General features: G+C 40.4%; 1 protein-coding gene across 1 annotated transcript in view; it reads left to right on the forward strand.

The window, feature by feature from the left end:
- SYT9 (synaptotagmin 9) overlaps window positions 1-15,570 on the forward strand; it is a 215,630-nt gene that overhangs the window by 134,588 nt on the left and 65,472 nt on the right. The window contains exon 4 of the mRNA XM_072619715.1: window positions 14,665-14,785. Coding sequence (XP_072475816.1) covers window positions 14,665-14,785 — 121 coding nt within the window. The remainder of the gene's footprint in view (window positions 1-14,664; window positions 14,786-15,570) is intronic.

A 15,570-nucleotide genomic window follows, 5' to 3' on the forward strand; every position in this document is an offset into this window, starting at 1 on the left:
CAGAAAACCTAGGGATGGACCCACATTCTGTCAGGTGAATAGATGAAGACAGCACACAGGTGAGGATACACCCCTGATCCAATTGAAACTTCATTACATCCCTGCCTGGCAGCTGAGCCAGCTGTTTCCAAGTGTGACCGAATCAGAAGTGACATTGTGCTCTTCAGAGATGGCTCCAGAATCTCCAAGAGGCTGAACAGATATTTCTACCCCTACACAAGATGTTCTGTGAGACCTTCCCAGGCTCAGCCTGGGGAATCATGGGAAAGAAACATTCCATCTACCTGCCAGAATCACATCCTCACCTCATGCCCTGTGCCACAAAAGGAAGCCTGAGCGGAGATTTCTCCAATACAGTCATAGCTCACAAATTCAGAATAAGCTGGAGAAATCTACTGGGGTAGTAGAGATGATGTCTGAAAGTTTAACATAAAATATTTTTAAAGAAATTAAGCTTTGTTACTTTAAATTATGTCTAACAATGCAGTGAGCCCCCCAAAAATTAAATGAAGGTGAAAGACAAATTCTCCCATGCTTATTCTAATGAATGGATTAAAATCATTAGCAATTAGCACAGTGATTTGCTGAAACAGGATGTTGTAAAAATGGTTTTTAAAAAGGTGCTTGAAAAGTAGGCTAAACATTCACCCTTTAACTAATTTGTTTGTTTTTTCATTATGCGCAGGTGCAAGGTAGTCCAACAAACATCCAGATTCTGAATGGGTGGGGTCTGAATCCATATGTCAACAGTTTTTTAAATGAATAAAGGGAACAACCATGTTGTATGAACAATAAACTATCAAGATTTAGCACATATTTTATACAATAAAATTTACAACCCAATTATGACATTTTAAAAGATCTCTGCCTCTTGGTAAAGTATAATGGAGTAAGGGTCAATGTGTACCAGAGACTGGTGGTATGAACAGGCCCCGAGGGGAGAACATTTCTGGAATAGAAGGATGGTACAATAAAAAATATAGACAACTGATGGATATAAAGATGAAATAGAGATAGAGAGGGATTGGGCTATAGAAATAGCAATAGAGACACAGGGATAGAACTAGATATGGAAAGAAATGGGGAAAGAAAAGGATAGGGTCATAGAGAGAGAAACAGATATACAAATACAGATTATATATATATGCAGATATAAAGAGAGAAATGGATAAATACAGTTATGGACAGATATCAATATATCTCCAACTGAATATACAAAAAGCTAGGCCAGGTCAATACCACATCCACTGGTGTTGTGTTTGTCCTTTGTTGCTGAAGAAGACCATGCCATCAGAGAAATGATGACATGACTTGCACTTGACTTTGTTTTGAGTGAGGGAGGGCTGTGCAGGTCACCAGCCTCACTTCTTCTCCTGAGCCATCTGGATCCAGTGACCTGGATTCATTCATCAGGATGACTGGAGATGACCCAGCATGCACTGGGAGACCTTGGACCCTTTAGGCCAAAGCCTTTGCAGGCACTCACCCGAAGTGAGGCATCAGGCTGGGTGGGGAACAGCAACAGTTACTACTGATAATCACTCTCAAGCTAGGAAGGTCCAGAGTGCAGCAGGTTTAAGGGTTTGCCTGATGTCTTTGTTTTCTGGACCTTATTAAAGGGGCCATGCCCTGGCTACTTCTTAAACAGGACTATTCAATGAATGGGCATTGCCTCACCCTAAGTGAGTGCCTGCAACGACCTGGATTCAGATGGCTCTGGAGGAGAAGTGAGGCTGGTGACCTGCACTGCCCTCCCTCACATCCACTGGTAAGTAGTTTTCAAACAGTCAAGCAGAGATAATCTCTTACTCCCAAATTAACTTAATCTCTATAAGAATTTTTTAAGCACTCATGCAATTTAGCATTTGAGATATCTTAGGTAATTTTGAAAAAAGTAAATTGCATCAAGTAATGTGGTTGGATGGCACATTGCAAGGAACCAAAAGGCAGCAGGAGATTGGAAACTAGGTACCACGAGTAGAGACTACCTTCTCTGAAAGTTTGTCTTCTAAAGACTTCCCAAAGTTGATTTCCCCTTTATATGCAGCTCTAGTTGGCTATAGAATGCATTACGAAGCCAATCTGGCTAATCATTAATAGCAGGAACTACAATGGCACAAGATATGAGAATGACACCAGTGTGTATGAAAAGGCATGTTTTGATGAGATAAGTGAATTTCATTGTTGTAATAGTATCCTGCTATGGGGAAGAGGGTCACCTATTCATAGGTTTATAGATTTAGCAGAAAGTGACCTTAGAGAATATCTAGTCCAACCCCTTAATTTTACAGATGAGGAAACTGAGCCCAGAAAAGGAAAATGATTTGCTCAAAGTCATATAGGTAATAAGGAGTAGAGCTGAGATTTGAACCTAGTTTTTTTTTCTGATTTCCAATTGATCATTCTTTCTACTATACCATTTAATCTCTAATCATCTTCAGGACATGAGGCATATTGCTTGCAATATTTTGCAGTTTCAATTTTGGTACTTTATTTATTAGACTGAAGGGAGGATGGTGGTCCTATGCCCCAGAAAAGTGATTCTTTGAGAGACAGCAAATTATAGTGAAACTTACACTGATTTTGGAGTCAGAAGACTTAAGTTCAAATCTTATCTCTGACAGCAATAGCTCTCTATAACCTTAGAAAAGTCACTTAAACTTTCTACATCTTTGCAAAATAAAAAATATTCAAACTATGCGCCTATCAGCTGTACTCTGAGGACAGCAATTTGTGAGCCTTCATAAATGCAATGTAAGTGTGAACAACTTTTGAACAGAGTGATATAAAAGTCTTGGTCCAAAAATGAGATAAAATGGGGATTTCAATCAGAGGTGATAGAACTAGTAAGTATCTAAAGGACCAGATATCTTCTTTAATGAGCAAGAGAGCAATTTTGATGGTAATTGAAGGTCCAACACAGAGGAAGAAATGACTCATTTTCAGGGTGCTCACTTCTCCCCCTCAGTGGGGTAGGTCTGTGATTAACCCAGTGGTGCCCTCTCCAAGGAAGGAAGAGGTCAGCAGAGGTTATAATAAACTTTCCAGTTTCCCCACATTTTCTTTGGCCTCAAAACATATCTTATAGACTTGGATGTACCAGCAGATATCTTGTATTGTGAATGGCCACCCAAATTCTCAGGATACAAGCATGACTGCAAACAGGCCACTGCCAAGTTGTCATGGCAGAGGCAAGCTGAGCATTGCTCATCACTCTTCTTATTAATCTTAAAAATAAATGTATACGTACAGGCTACAGGAGCCAATCGGAGAATGGCTTTCCTTGAGTTGCCAAATTGCACTGAGTCTAGCCAAGCCTGGTTGTGAATATTCTTTATTTTTTTCCTGTAGTTTTTTTTTTTAATTTATTTATTTAGCTTTTAACATTCATTTTCACAAAATTTTGGGTTCCAAATTTTCTCCCCATTTCTCCCCTCCCCCATCCCCAAAATGCTGAGCATTCTAATTACCCCTATCACCGATCTGCCCTCTCTTCTAACATCACTCCCTTCCCTTGTCCCCATCTTCTCTTTTGTCCTGTAGGCCCAGATATCTTTCTATACCCCATTACCTGTATTTCTTATTTCTTAGTAGTAAGAACAATACTCGACAGTTGTTCCTAAAACTTTGACATCCAACTTCTCTTCATCCCTCCCTCCCCACCCATTCCTTTTGGGAAGCAAGCAATTCAATACAGGCCATATCTCTGTAGTTTTGCAAATGACTTTCATAATAGTCATGTTGTGTAAGACTAACTATATTTCCCTCCATCCTATCCTGCCCCCCCCCCCATTGCTTCTGTTATCTCTTTGGATCCTGTCCCTCCCCAAGAGTGTTGACCTCAAATTGCTCCCTCCTCCCACTGCCCTCCCCTCCATCATCCCCCCCCACCCCTCCTGTCCCCTTCTCCCCTACTTTCCTGTATTGTAAGATAGGTTTTCATACCAAAATGATTGTGCATTTTATTCCTTCCTTCAGTCGAATGTGATGAGAGTAAGCTTCATGTTTTTCTCTCACCTCCCCTCTTTTTCCCTCCACTGAAAAGTCTTTTGCTTGCCTCTTTTATGAGAGATAATTTGCCCCATTCCATTTCTCCCTTTCTCCTCCCAATATATTTCTCTCACTGCTTAATTTCATTTTTTTAAGATATGATCCTATCCTATTCATCTCACTCTGTGCTCTGTGTGTGTGTGTGTAATCCCACCCACTACCCAGATACTGAAAATTTTCAAGAGTTACAAATATTGTCTTTCCATGTAGGAATGTAAACAGTTCAACTTTAGTAAGTCCCTTATGACTTCTCTTTGCTGTTTACCTTTTCATGCTTCTCTTCATTCGTGTGTTTGAAGGTCAAATTTTCTTTTCAGCTCTGGTCTTTTCATCAAGAATGCTTGAAAGTCCTCTATTTCATTGAAAGACAATTTTTTCCCCTGAAGTATTATACTCAGTTTTGCTGGGTAAGTGATTCTTGGTTTTAGTCCTAGTTCCTTTGACTTCTGGAATATCATATTCCACGCCCTTCAATCCCTTAATGTAGAAGCTACTAGATCTTGTGTTATCCTGATTGTATTTCCACAATACTTGAATTGTTTCTTTCTAACTGCTTGAAATATTTTCTCCTTGACCTGGGAACTCTGGAATTTGGCCACAATGTTCCTAGGAGTTTCTCTTTTTGGATCTCTTTCTAGTGGTGATCGGTGGATTCTTTCAATATTTATTTTGCCCCCTGGTTCTAGAATCTCAGGGCAGTTTTCCTTGATAATTTCATGAAAGATGATGTCTAGGCTCTTTTTCTCATCATGGCTTTCAGGTAGTCCCATAATTTTTAAATTCTCTCTTCTGGATCTATTTTCTAGGTCAGTTGTTTTTCCAATCAGATATTTCACATGATCTTCCATTTTTTCATTCTTTTGGTTTTGTTTTGTAATTTCTTGGTTTCTCATAAAGTCATTAGCCTCCATCTATTCCATTCTAATTTTGAAAGAACTATTTTCTTCAGTGAGCCTTTGGACCTCCTTTTCCATTTGGCTAATTCTGCTTTTGAGAGCATTCTTCTCCTCATTGGCTTTTTGAACCTCTTTTGCCAATTGAGTTAGCCTATTTTTCAAGGTGTTATTTTCTTCAGCATTTTTTGGGGTCTCCTTTAGCAAGGTGTTGACCTGCTTTTCATGCTTTTCTTTCATCTCTCTCATTTCTCTTCCCAGTTTTCCTCCACCTCTCTAACTTGATTTTCAAAATTCTTTTTGAGCTCTTCCATGGCCTGAGCCCATTGAATATTTATTTTGGGTGTTTGGGATACAGAAGCCTTGACTTTTATGTCTTTCTCTGATGGTAAGCATTGTTCTTCCTCATCAAAAAGGATGGGAGGAGATATCTGTTCACTAAGAAAGTAGCCTTCTATGGTCTTACTTTTTTTCCCTTTTTTGGGCATTTTCCCAACCAGTTACTTGACTTTTGGGTCCTTTGTCATGAGTAGGGTATACCCTGGGAATCTGTGAGATCTCTGTTCCTCCAAGGTGGCACAATCAAGCGTGTGCTGGTCTGGATGCAGAGAGGGATTTTTGTGCCCAGAATCTTAGCAGATGCCTCTCCACAGCCACTTAGCCTCCAGTTCCACTAAGTCAGCACTGGGGGCTGGTTTTCAGATAAGCTGAATGGGCAGGGCCACCATTCAGTGTGAGACAAAGACCAGCTCGCCCAGGGCCTCCACATAGGGCGGAGGAAAGACTCAGCTCTTCAATGCCCCCAGGGGTTTTTACACTCTAACAATGGAGCTTCCCATACAGGCTGCTGTGCAGGCTCTGTGGCTGCTGCCTGCTGCTGGAGCTATGGGAAAGCCCTTCTCCCTTCTTGGCCTGCTGATTAAACCCCATCACTGACCTTTGGGGCCTGTGGGCCAAGGGATCTGAGGACCAGCTACTGTGACTGGTGATTTCGCCCCCGAGGTATCCTCCTCTCAGAGTCTTGTCGCGCTGATGCTCGTCCAAGGCTGGGCTGGGCTCTGCACTCGGCTCCATGTCCAGCGCAACCGATGTTTCTATGGGCCTTTCAGGTCACCGTGGAGTGCAAATCTCCTCCACTCTGTTGTTCTCCACTTCTGCTGCTCCAAAATTTGTTGAGAGTCCCTCTCTACAGGTATTTTATGGGCTGTGGGGAGGACCCTGCGTAAGTGTGTCTTTCTAGTCCACCATCTTGGCTCTGCTGGTTGTGAATATTCTTTACCAGCTAACAGCAGATCAGACCCAGCAGAGCAAGGTTGGATAGTAGCTAAGTTTGAGGTTTGTCAGCAAGTCTCCTGCTATGTCTGCTCTGCCAGATTTCCAAATGGCCATCTTCACAATGGTACATTTTCCCTCATGGTTGCAGTGTCCTAGATTGTACATGGTAATGTTAAAACTGCTGAAAATAGCACCCAGTTAGATGTAATGCTAGTTGAGTGGCTAGGTCACCTAAAAGTGCTCAAGGTTCACATAGTTGATATAGACGAGGAGGAGGAACCAGGCTCCCTCAATGTAGATGGTGTCACTTCACCTCAAGTATGGCCTTTCTTGTGAGCAGTTTTTTTTTTTTCCATAGCATGGTTCTTCTTAGCCAAAGTCAGTTTAGGGGAGGAATATGCGCAGAGTTAGGATATAGGGAAGGGTAATCAGTCTAGCAAGAAAACAGACCTTCGATCATGTTTGATGCATTAATTTATATGATGAACTATTGGTAAGGATCCAAGTATATCAAAATAAGGACAGAAATTAAATATTGTTTAAACTCATTGAACACATTTTCACACAATCAGGGAATCAGGAAAAATGTGTGTGTGTGTGTGTGTGTGTGATCTCATTGGATCCTCACAAAAACCTTAATAAGTAATTATTATCATCCCCTCTATGCAGATGAGAAAACTGAGGCTGAGAAAAGTTAAGTGACTTGTCCAGGGTCACATAGCTAGTTAGGAATTTGAGCGTATGCCTTCCTGACTACAGGTCCAGCACTGTACCCAATATACTACCTTAAATCCTTGGTAAAAATAGAGGTAGATGAAAAAGTTGAGATAAAGCACCAACAAATGATCATGGCTCAAAAGTTCCTTTTAAAAATGCCATAACTTGCTATTACCTTTAGGATCAAATATAAAGCCTTTTGCTTGGCATTTAAAACTCTTCATTATCTTTACAGTCTTTTTATACTTGATATTCCTCCATGCACTCTAAGATCCAGCAATAACGACCTCCTTGATGTTCCTCAAACATACCACTATCTCTCATCTCTATATCTTTGCACTAGCTATTCCCAATCCCTAGAATGCACTCCCTCTTCCCTCTTCCCTCTTCTCTCTCCTCCCTCCCCTCTTCTCTCCCCTCTCATCCTCTCCTTCCCTCCCTCTCTCTGTCTCTCTCTTTCTTTCTCTCCTCTCCTCATTTTCATTCCTTAGAACCCCTGTCTTTGTTTGGGACTTGGCTCAAATGCCATCTTCTGCAACTGGCCTCTCCTGGTCCCCCCAGCTTCTAGAGTCTTCCCTTCTAAATCCAGCTACTCTGGAGTATCTCGCATATACCTGTTGGTTTCTGTTTTGTCTTTCCCCCATAAGAATGTAAGCTCTTTGAGGGCAGGAACCAACTTTACCCTTTTGGGGGGGGGGGGGGTTGTGGGGAGGGTATTGTTTCCTTAGTACTCTAATGCCTGGCACATAGTGCTTCATACGTGCTTGCTTGATTGACTGACTAATTAAGTCTATGAATCCCGCGGGCCACAGGAGCATTGAGCATGTCTAATGCCATAACACATCTGGAAGGCCATTTTTGACTATTCATTTTGCTATATCTGAATCATATGCCCTTTGGAGGTACAGTCTAAGGAAGGCTCACTATCTCAGCCAGCTGGTCAAAGAAATCTTCCTGAACTGCCTGGTAATTGAATATATCAATTGCAAGACTGATTGAACAGGAGGGTGCCATGAATATACCGTATCCATATTTTAGCAGAGTATTTGACAAAATGCACTCAGCACAGTTCCTGACATATAGTAAAGGCTTAATTAAATGCTTGTTGACGGACTGGATGATTCATGAAGGCTTTTTTTAATAAGATGGAAAAGCATAGGCTATTTGTTACTGCTTGAACAACCCCATCTTAGGAAGGTGCAGTGATGAATGGGTCAATATCAACATGAAAGGAGGTCCCTGGTGGTAGGATTTTTGGAGTCTGTCATTAACACTGTTGTGTTTAATATTTTTTATCAGTGCTTTATATGAAGGCATGCATGGCATGCTTATGAAGTGTGTGGATTGTATTTAGCTTGATAAGACTACTAATATATTCAATGTCAGGACTGAAATCCAAAATCTTAATATGTAGAAATTATGGGCTAAATATAGTAAGATAGGACTTCATAAGAATAAATATGAAGCCATGCAAAAAAAATCCCTTCCACAAGCATAGGATGGGGAAAGTCTAAGTAGACAGTGGTTCATGATAAAAAGCCTTTGGAGTATGAATAGACTATAGTCAATACTGCACCATGGCTGCCTAAAGAGCCAAGGACTCCACAGCAGCTGTAATTGTGTTCAATTTAGGGAACGACACTTTTAAAAGGGCATAGATAAACTACAGCAAAGCTGGAAAAGACTAACCAGCATGGGAAGGGGACATGTCAGAGGAGAAGTGGATAAAGGAAAATAGGTTGGTAATGATAAAAAAAGATGAGATTTCTATAGCCACTTAACTCCACAAAGCATTTTATCATCATTATTTCTTTCTATCCCCCAAATACTCAGCTAATATGTCCTGAAGAGAATCTGAATAGAGGGAGGATGTGGAACTGGGAGATAATTGTAGAGCAGATCCTGCTGTAGTTGTATAAGGGAGGTGGGTGCCTTGAGAAGGCTCAGGTAGTGGAGCCAAGATGGCAAAGTAGAAAGATGGACCTGCTCTAGCTCTCCAATACCTATAAAAATGACTCTAAACAAATTCTAGAACATCAGAAGTCACAAAACGACAGAGTGAAAGAGATTTCCAGCCCAAGACAGCCTGGATGGCCAACAGGAAAGGTCTATCGGAGCACAGCACAGCCAGGGCCACATGACAAGGACAGGACTGGAGCAGGCATCAGGGCATGGAATCACAGGTAGCAGCTGCAGTTCCCAGACTTCTCGACCCACAAAAGCCAAAGACAGCTTCATGGTCAGTAAGAAAGCCCTTTACCTGGGGAAGAGGGGTGTGCAGTCTGACCCCAGACCTGGTCCCAGAGTGGCAAGCAGTCACTACAGCAGCAGCATCCACTTTTAGAGTTCTTGGCTAAAGACCCTAGGGGAATCAAGGGGCCAATCTAGGTCTCAGTCCTAAGTGATGGTCTTGGGGTAAGGAGGAGTATTGGTGTGGTGGAGCTGGTGGAGGCTCTGGAGAGGGAATCCTACTCATAGATCCTGGACTGAAAAGAGTGCTTGTGGTTGCTCACAGAGCAGAGCACAGGCCAGGAGAGGAGGAAACTCCTCTCCCTTGATTGTACCACCCTGGAGTAACTGAGAATTTATAGGTCCCTACAGTATAACCTCCACTTGACAAAGGACTCAAAAGTCAAGTAACTGACTGGAAAAATGCTCCAAAAAAGGGAGGAATGAGACTATAGGTGGTTACTTTCCTGGTGAAAAGATATTTTCTTCCATCCTTTCGGATGAAGAAAAACAAAGCATACCACCAGAGGAAAACATGAAAGTCAAGGCTTCTACATCCAAAACCTCCAAAAAAACTATGCAGTGGTCTCAGGCCGTGGAAGAGCTCAAAAAGGATTTTAAAATCAAGTAAGAGAGGGGGAAGGAAAATTGGGAAGAGAAATGAGAGCAATGCAAGAAAATCATGAAAAGTGGGTCAACAGTTTGCTGGAGGAATTCCAAAAAAATGCTGAAGAAAATAAGACCTTTAGAAATGCACTAACCCAAAAGAGGCCCAAAAAGCCAATGAGAAAGGAATTGCTTAAAAAAGCAAAATTGGCCAAATGGAAAAGGAGGTTCAAAAGCTCACTGAAAAAAATAGTTCTTTAAAAATTAGAATAGAGTAGATGGAAGCTAATGACTTTATGAGAAACCAAGAGATTACAAAATGAAACCAAAAGAATGAAAACATAGAAGACAGTGAAATATCTGATTGGAAAAACAACTGACCTGGAAAAAAGATCCAGGAGAGATCATTTAAATATTATTGGTCTACCTAAAAACCATGACCAACAAAAGATGCTAGACATCATCTTCCAAGAAGTTATCGAGGAAAACTACCCTCATATTCTAGAACCAGAGGGTAAACTAGAAATAGAAAGAATTCACTAATCACCTCCTGAAAGAGATCCCAAAAGGAAAATTCCTAGGAATATTGTATCCAAATTCCAGAATTCCCAGGTCAAGGAGAAAATATTACAAGCAGCCAGAAAGAAACAATTCCTACATGGAAAGATGTTATTTGTAACTCATGAGATCTTCTTCAGTATTAGGGTAGTTAGAGGGAATATATACATACATACATACATACATATATATATATATGTAGGTGTGTATGTGTATGTATGTATATTATATATGGGTAGACATGTATATATGTGTGTATATATATGTATGTGTGTACATATACACACACACAGACAGGGCACAGGGTGAGCTGAATATGAAGGGAGAACATCTAAAAAAATAAAATTTGCTGTTGAATGGAATTTACTAGGAGTAAGACAAAGGGAGAAATAGAATGTAACAAATCATCTCACATACAAGAGGGAAGTAAGAGCTTCTACAATGGAAAGGAAGAGGGGGGAGATGAAAGGAAATAATTGAGCCTTACTCTCATGGGATTTGGCTTAAGGAGGGAATAATACACATTCCATTGGATATGGAAATCCATTTTACCCTGCAGGAAAGCAAGGGAGAAGGGGATGGGAGAGGGCAGATAATAGAAGGGATAGCAAGTTGGGGAAAGGGATAATCAAAAGCAAACACTATTGTTAGAGGACAGATCAGAGAGAATGGAATAAAAGAAGGGCAGGATAGGAAAGAAGGAAATGTGGTTAATCTTTTGCAACATAAATATTATGGAAGTGATTTGCATTGTTACACACCTGGGACCTATATTGAATTGCTTGTTTTCTCAATAAGGGTAGGTGGGGAGGGAGGGAGAGAATATGGAACTCGAAGCTTTAAGAATGAATGTTACAAATTGTTTTGGAATGCAACTGGAAATTAAGCTGTACAGGCAATGGAGTATAGAAATCTATTTTTCCCTACAGGAAAATAGAGGAGAAGGGGGATGGAGGAAGCATGGGTAATAGAAGGGAGAATAGACTGAAGGAAGGGGTGGATGGAGTACATGCTGTCCTGGAGTGGGAGGTGGGGGAAATGGGGAGACAATTTTGAATTCAAATTCTTGTGTAAGTGAATGTTATGGACTTAAAACAAATAAATTATATATTTTTTTAAAAGAATAAAAAAAATCAAGTTAACCAAAAAAAAATTGGGAAGGCTGATGGACCAAAGACAAAGAGAACTCCAGATGTAGCCTAGTCCCACCCTCCAACCCCTAACTTAATCCATCATAAATAATAGATATAGGGCCGGAAAGAGAAACTTAGAAGGTCATTCAGGCTAACCCTCTCATTTTACAGATGGGGAATTCAAATGTCAGAGAGGTTAAGTGACTTGCTCATACAGATAGTAGGTGGAAGACCTGGGATTTGAACACAGGACCTTTTATTTCAAATCCAGTGCTCTTTCCACTGTAGCACAGTGCATCTCACAATTAACCCTTGCTCAGTTTGCACCTACTTCTTGTTTTGCTCAGTTACACTTCAAAGCTGACAAAAAGCCCAAGGGATGGAGAATGCTCCTTTAATATATCCCTGGAGTTTCAGCACAGGATCTAATTAAAAGACATCCAAACCAACAGGAGCCAGTCAGAGGATATCTATGCCTGCTCTGAAGCATGTGTTTTGAGGCATGGGGAAAGGGTGAAGGGAGAAGTAAGGCTATGCTAGAGCCAGCTTGAACTGGCTTCAGGGAGCCAATTGTTAAATTTCAGCGTGAGCAGTTACCCTCAGAAATCAGTAAGATACAAATTAGGGCTTGACTTATTGATGCATTGATTGTCGACTTTAGAAAGTGTTAGAGAAAATGTTCATAATGGAAATTAAACTTAAAACTATGTCATGTCTACTTTTTATTCAGAGTCAATTATTAAATATTTATCAGGACACCTCTGGTAAGACCCGCCATCACAGCATACAAATGCTGTATGTATATATATTTTTCTTTCTTTTGCTTTCTTCTCAGCATTCTCTGCACTCCTTAATATGTCTTACCATGTTTCACTAAATTCCTCATTTTGTTCAAACAGCATGATAATATTCTGTTCCATTTGTGTATCACAAATTCCTTCAGCATTCCCCAATTGATGAGTACCCACTTTCTTTCCAGTATTTTTCCTACTACGAAGAGAGGTGCAATGAATATTTGTGTATATATGTGTCCTTTCTTTCTATCACATATTCTGGTAGAGAAATTAGTAGGTCTAAGACTGAATGGTTTAGTGATTCGAGTAATTCCAAATTGTTTTCCTTAACAGTTGGACCAATTGACAGCTCCACTAGAGGTGGATTAGTGTCGGACACAGAACATCTCCCACAGTGAGAAGAAGCTATCTCATTAGTCTATAAGAATAGTATGCTGTAGGCCAGTGGGCAATGGCAGAGGAGCTTGTAGACCCATAGGTTTGTGGGAGATGACTTCAAAGGAACTGTATTAGCAAACCTCTGTCTAGCTGAGAGTGGTCCTGCTGGTTCTGCTTCCCAAGCTCATTGAGCCATATTCTCAAAGTATGAGTGTCTCACAAGGATGTCTAGTGGATTTAATTAGTTTGGCTATTATACTCTTCACAAGGTCAGGTAACTGAAAGACATGGAATCAAGAAATGTCAGAGTTGAAAGGGACCTTACAACATGAAGTCTTAGCATTAGAGAAGACCTTACAAAATCTAGTTCAACCCCTTATTGTTTGGAAGAGGAAACTGAAGCCCAGAGACATGTCTTCCTCTTTAAAATGAGGGATTTGAACTGGATGGTCTCAAAGGTTCCTTCAGTAACTAATTCCCAAGTAATTAATGCCCTTCCAATCACTGTACTTTGCATTTACTTATCTGTGAACATCATTTTCACTTATCCTATAACATCACCTCCATTCCAACAATATGAGTTCATTCAAGGGGAAAATGTCTTACCTTTTCATTTATATTTCCCACACCTACCAAAGTGTCTGGCATTTAACAGATCTATAATAAATGACTCTTGATTGAGTCATATAACAAGAGTCTCACAGCTAGTATTGGAGTCCAGGCCTCCTGACCTCTAGTCTAGGATTCTTTACCCTGCATGAAGCTGCCATTCAAGTTACAGTTTTTCTTCCAAAGCTTCTTGACCTTTGAGCTTCTCTTGAAGAACTCTTTGCCTTTTCCATATTGAAGTTAGAGAGATGGGCTCATTTGCAAATCGCGGGTGCTGAAATACAGACAGGAACTTGATTTCAAACCTGAAGGGCCGCCATTAGGGATTGAGAGAGTCATGTGTGGAAAAGTCACCTATCTAGAGCAAGAATGGAGAAGAAGGTGGGGGAAGATAAGGAGATCATCCGTAGTACAGATCCTAAACTCATAAGAACCTAGACCACCAAATAATAGGCCAAAACAATAACCACCCTTCCCCCTCGCTTGAGCTTTGTGTAAAATAAACTAACACAGAAAGAATCTATCAGTAAGTTCCTTAAAAATTAGTTAAGGAAAAGAAGGTCAGTGGGTAATTAAGAAAAACATAACTCTCAGAAGCCTTGTCATTTTGAGCTTGCATTCATTAATAGGTCAATGAGGTATACCCAGCTATCTCTAGTAAATGAAAATTACTTTGCTTCCTAATTAAATTATATTTTCCTTTTTCTTTCTGGTCATACTGTTTGTGGAATGGAAAAATTATTTTTCCTCTGACCTTGAATTCCTGGAAAATTTAAGGAAGATTTGTTTTCCCAATAAATAACACTGTAGGCAGGCTTCTCAAGAAATGTCTTTCCTTTTTAAGTTAGAGAGGAATACTTGGTTTTGATTTTGAATTAGTACAAGGGTACAACTCACAATCATATCCTCTCAGTGGTCCTTTTGCAATTGTGGGTTTGACTAGACTGGAACAGGAGAAAGAGGCCCTATTCCAGCAAAAAAAAAAATGCACACTTGATATATACAGAGGAGTTCTGGGCTGATGGACTTCCTTCTCTGAGTGAAGTGAGGGATAGATCTTTCACAGCTTGCAATAAGCCCTCTCTTTCAAAGAGGAAAGACTCAGGGGCTACAGAAGCAGCAGATATCATGACAGTGAAGCTATTTACCATGTGACTATATTTTCTAATCATTGAAGTTTCAGGAGGATGTTGTATAATAAAAAGAGCACTGTTTTCACAAAATGAAAAATATTCACAATGGTTACAAAAAGGGAAATGTTAAGATCACTAAAAAAAGAAGCCAAACTCAGAGTAACTGAAAATGCCAAAGTGGAACCAGAAAGGTAGGGATTCTCAGGCAGAATTTTGTCTACATTATTAATCACTAGATGAATGGGAGCTATCATTCCCTAAAGCTTGAATTTTGTGGTTTTCTCAACAGGAAAATGTAGATCTTGGAGATTTGATGTTTTCTCTTTGCTATCTTCCAACTGCTGGAAGGCTGACCATCACCATAATCAAGGCCAGGAACTTAAAAGCAATGGATATAACTGGAGCATCAGGTAGGAAATTCAATAACCTGACCTCTCTACCTCTGCCCCTTGAGGTCCTTTTTCATTGGTCCACCCTCAAGTGATTGGGAAGATAGCCACTATTTGTGCTCATTTGTTCCGATTGATTCCATGTAGGAGTCCAGTTTGTTCTTCAGATACATGTCACTGATTGGTAAATGCAAGACCAGTTCTTGAGAATTAGGCAAGGCTGGGATTTCTCCCCAGAACCAGAGGTAGAGGATGATGAGTGAAGAACACTGCATAGAATATCAGATATTTTCAATATGTTGATTAGTTTTGCTGAACTTTTCAGCTCTTTGTTTTATTTCTTTCTTATAAGAGATGGCTCTCTGGAAGGTAGATGGCGATACATTAGAAAATGTGAGTGATATAAAAACAAAATACATACGAACCAAGGCCTCGAGTTAAAATTCTGAGGGAGCAAGAAAACCTTGTACATCCCTGATTCCAAAACATTATTCCATGTACTCTGTGATCTCATTTCTCTCCCCAGCTCCCAAAACCTATGGGAACTACTTTGATCGTGGTTCCATATTTGCATGGTCTACACTGGCTAGCTACCATAAAATTGAATCCCCAAAAAGTACAATAGGAAGAGATCTTCCACAGTTTAGAGCTAGAGTCATAAGCTAGAAGATGGTGAGGAGAGGTAAGCATGAAAAGGCAATAACATGGTTTTTTGTGAGATTGTAAGGCCCTATTTATTGCCTTCTGAAGGCTATCATAGCTTTCCTGGTGGGAAGTTGGGAACCCTAGGGAAGGGGGTTAGGAGG

Source organism: Notamacropus eugenii, chromosome 6, assembly GCF_028372415.1.
Source record: "Notamacropus eugenii isolate mMacEug1 chromosome 6, mMacEug1.pri_v2, whole genome shotgun sequence".
Classification (NCBI taxonomy): Eukaryota; Metazoa; Chordata; class Mammalia; order Diprotodontia; family Macropodidae; genus Notamacropus; species Notamacropus eugenii.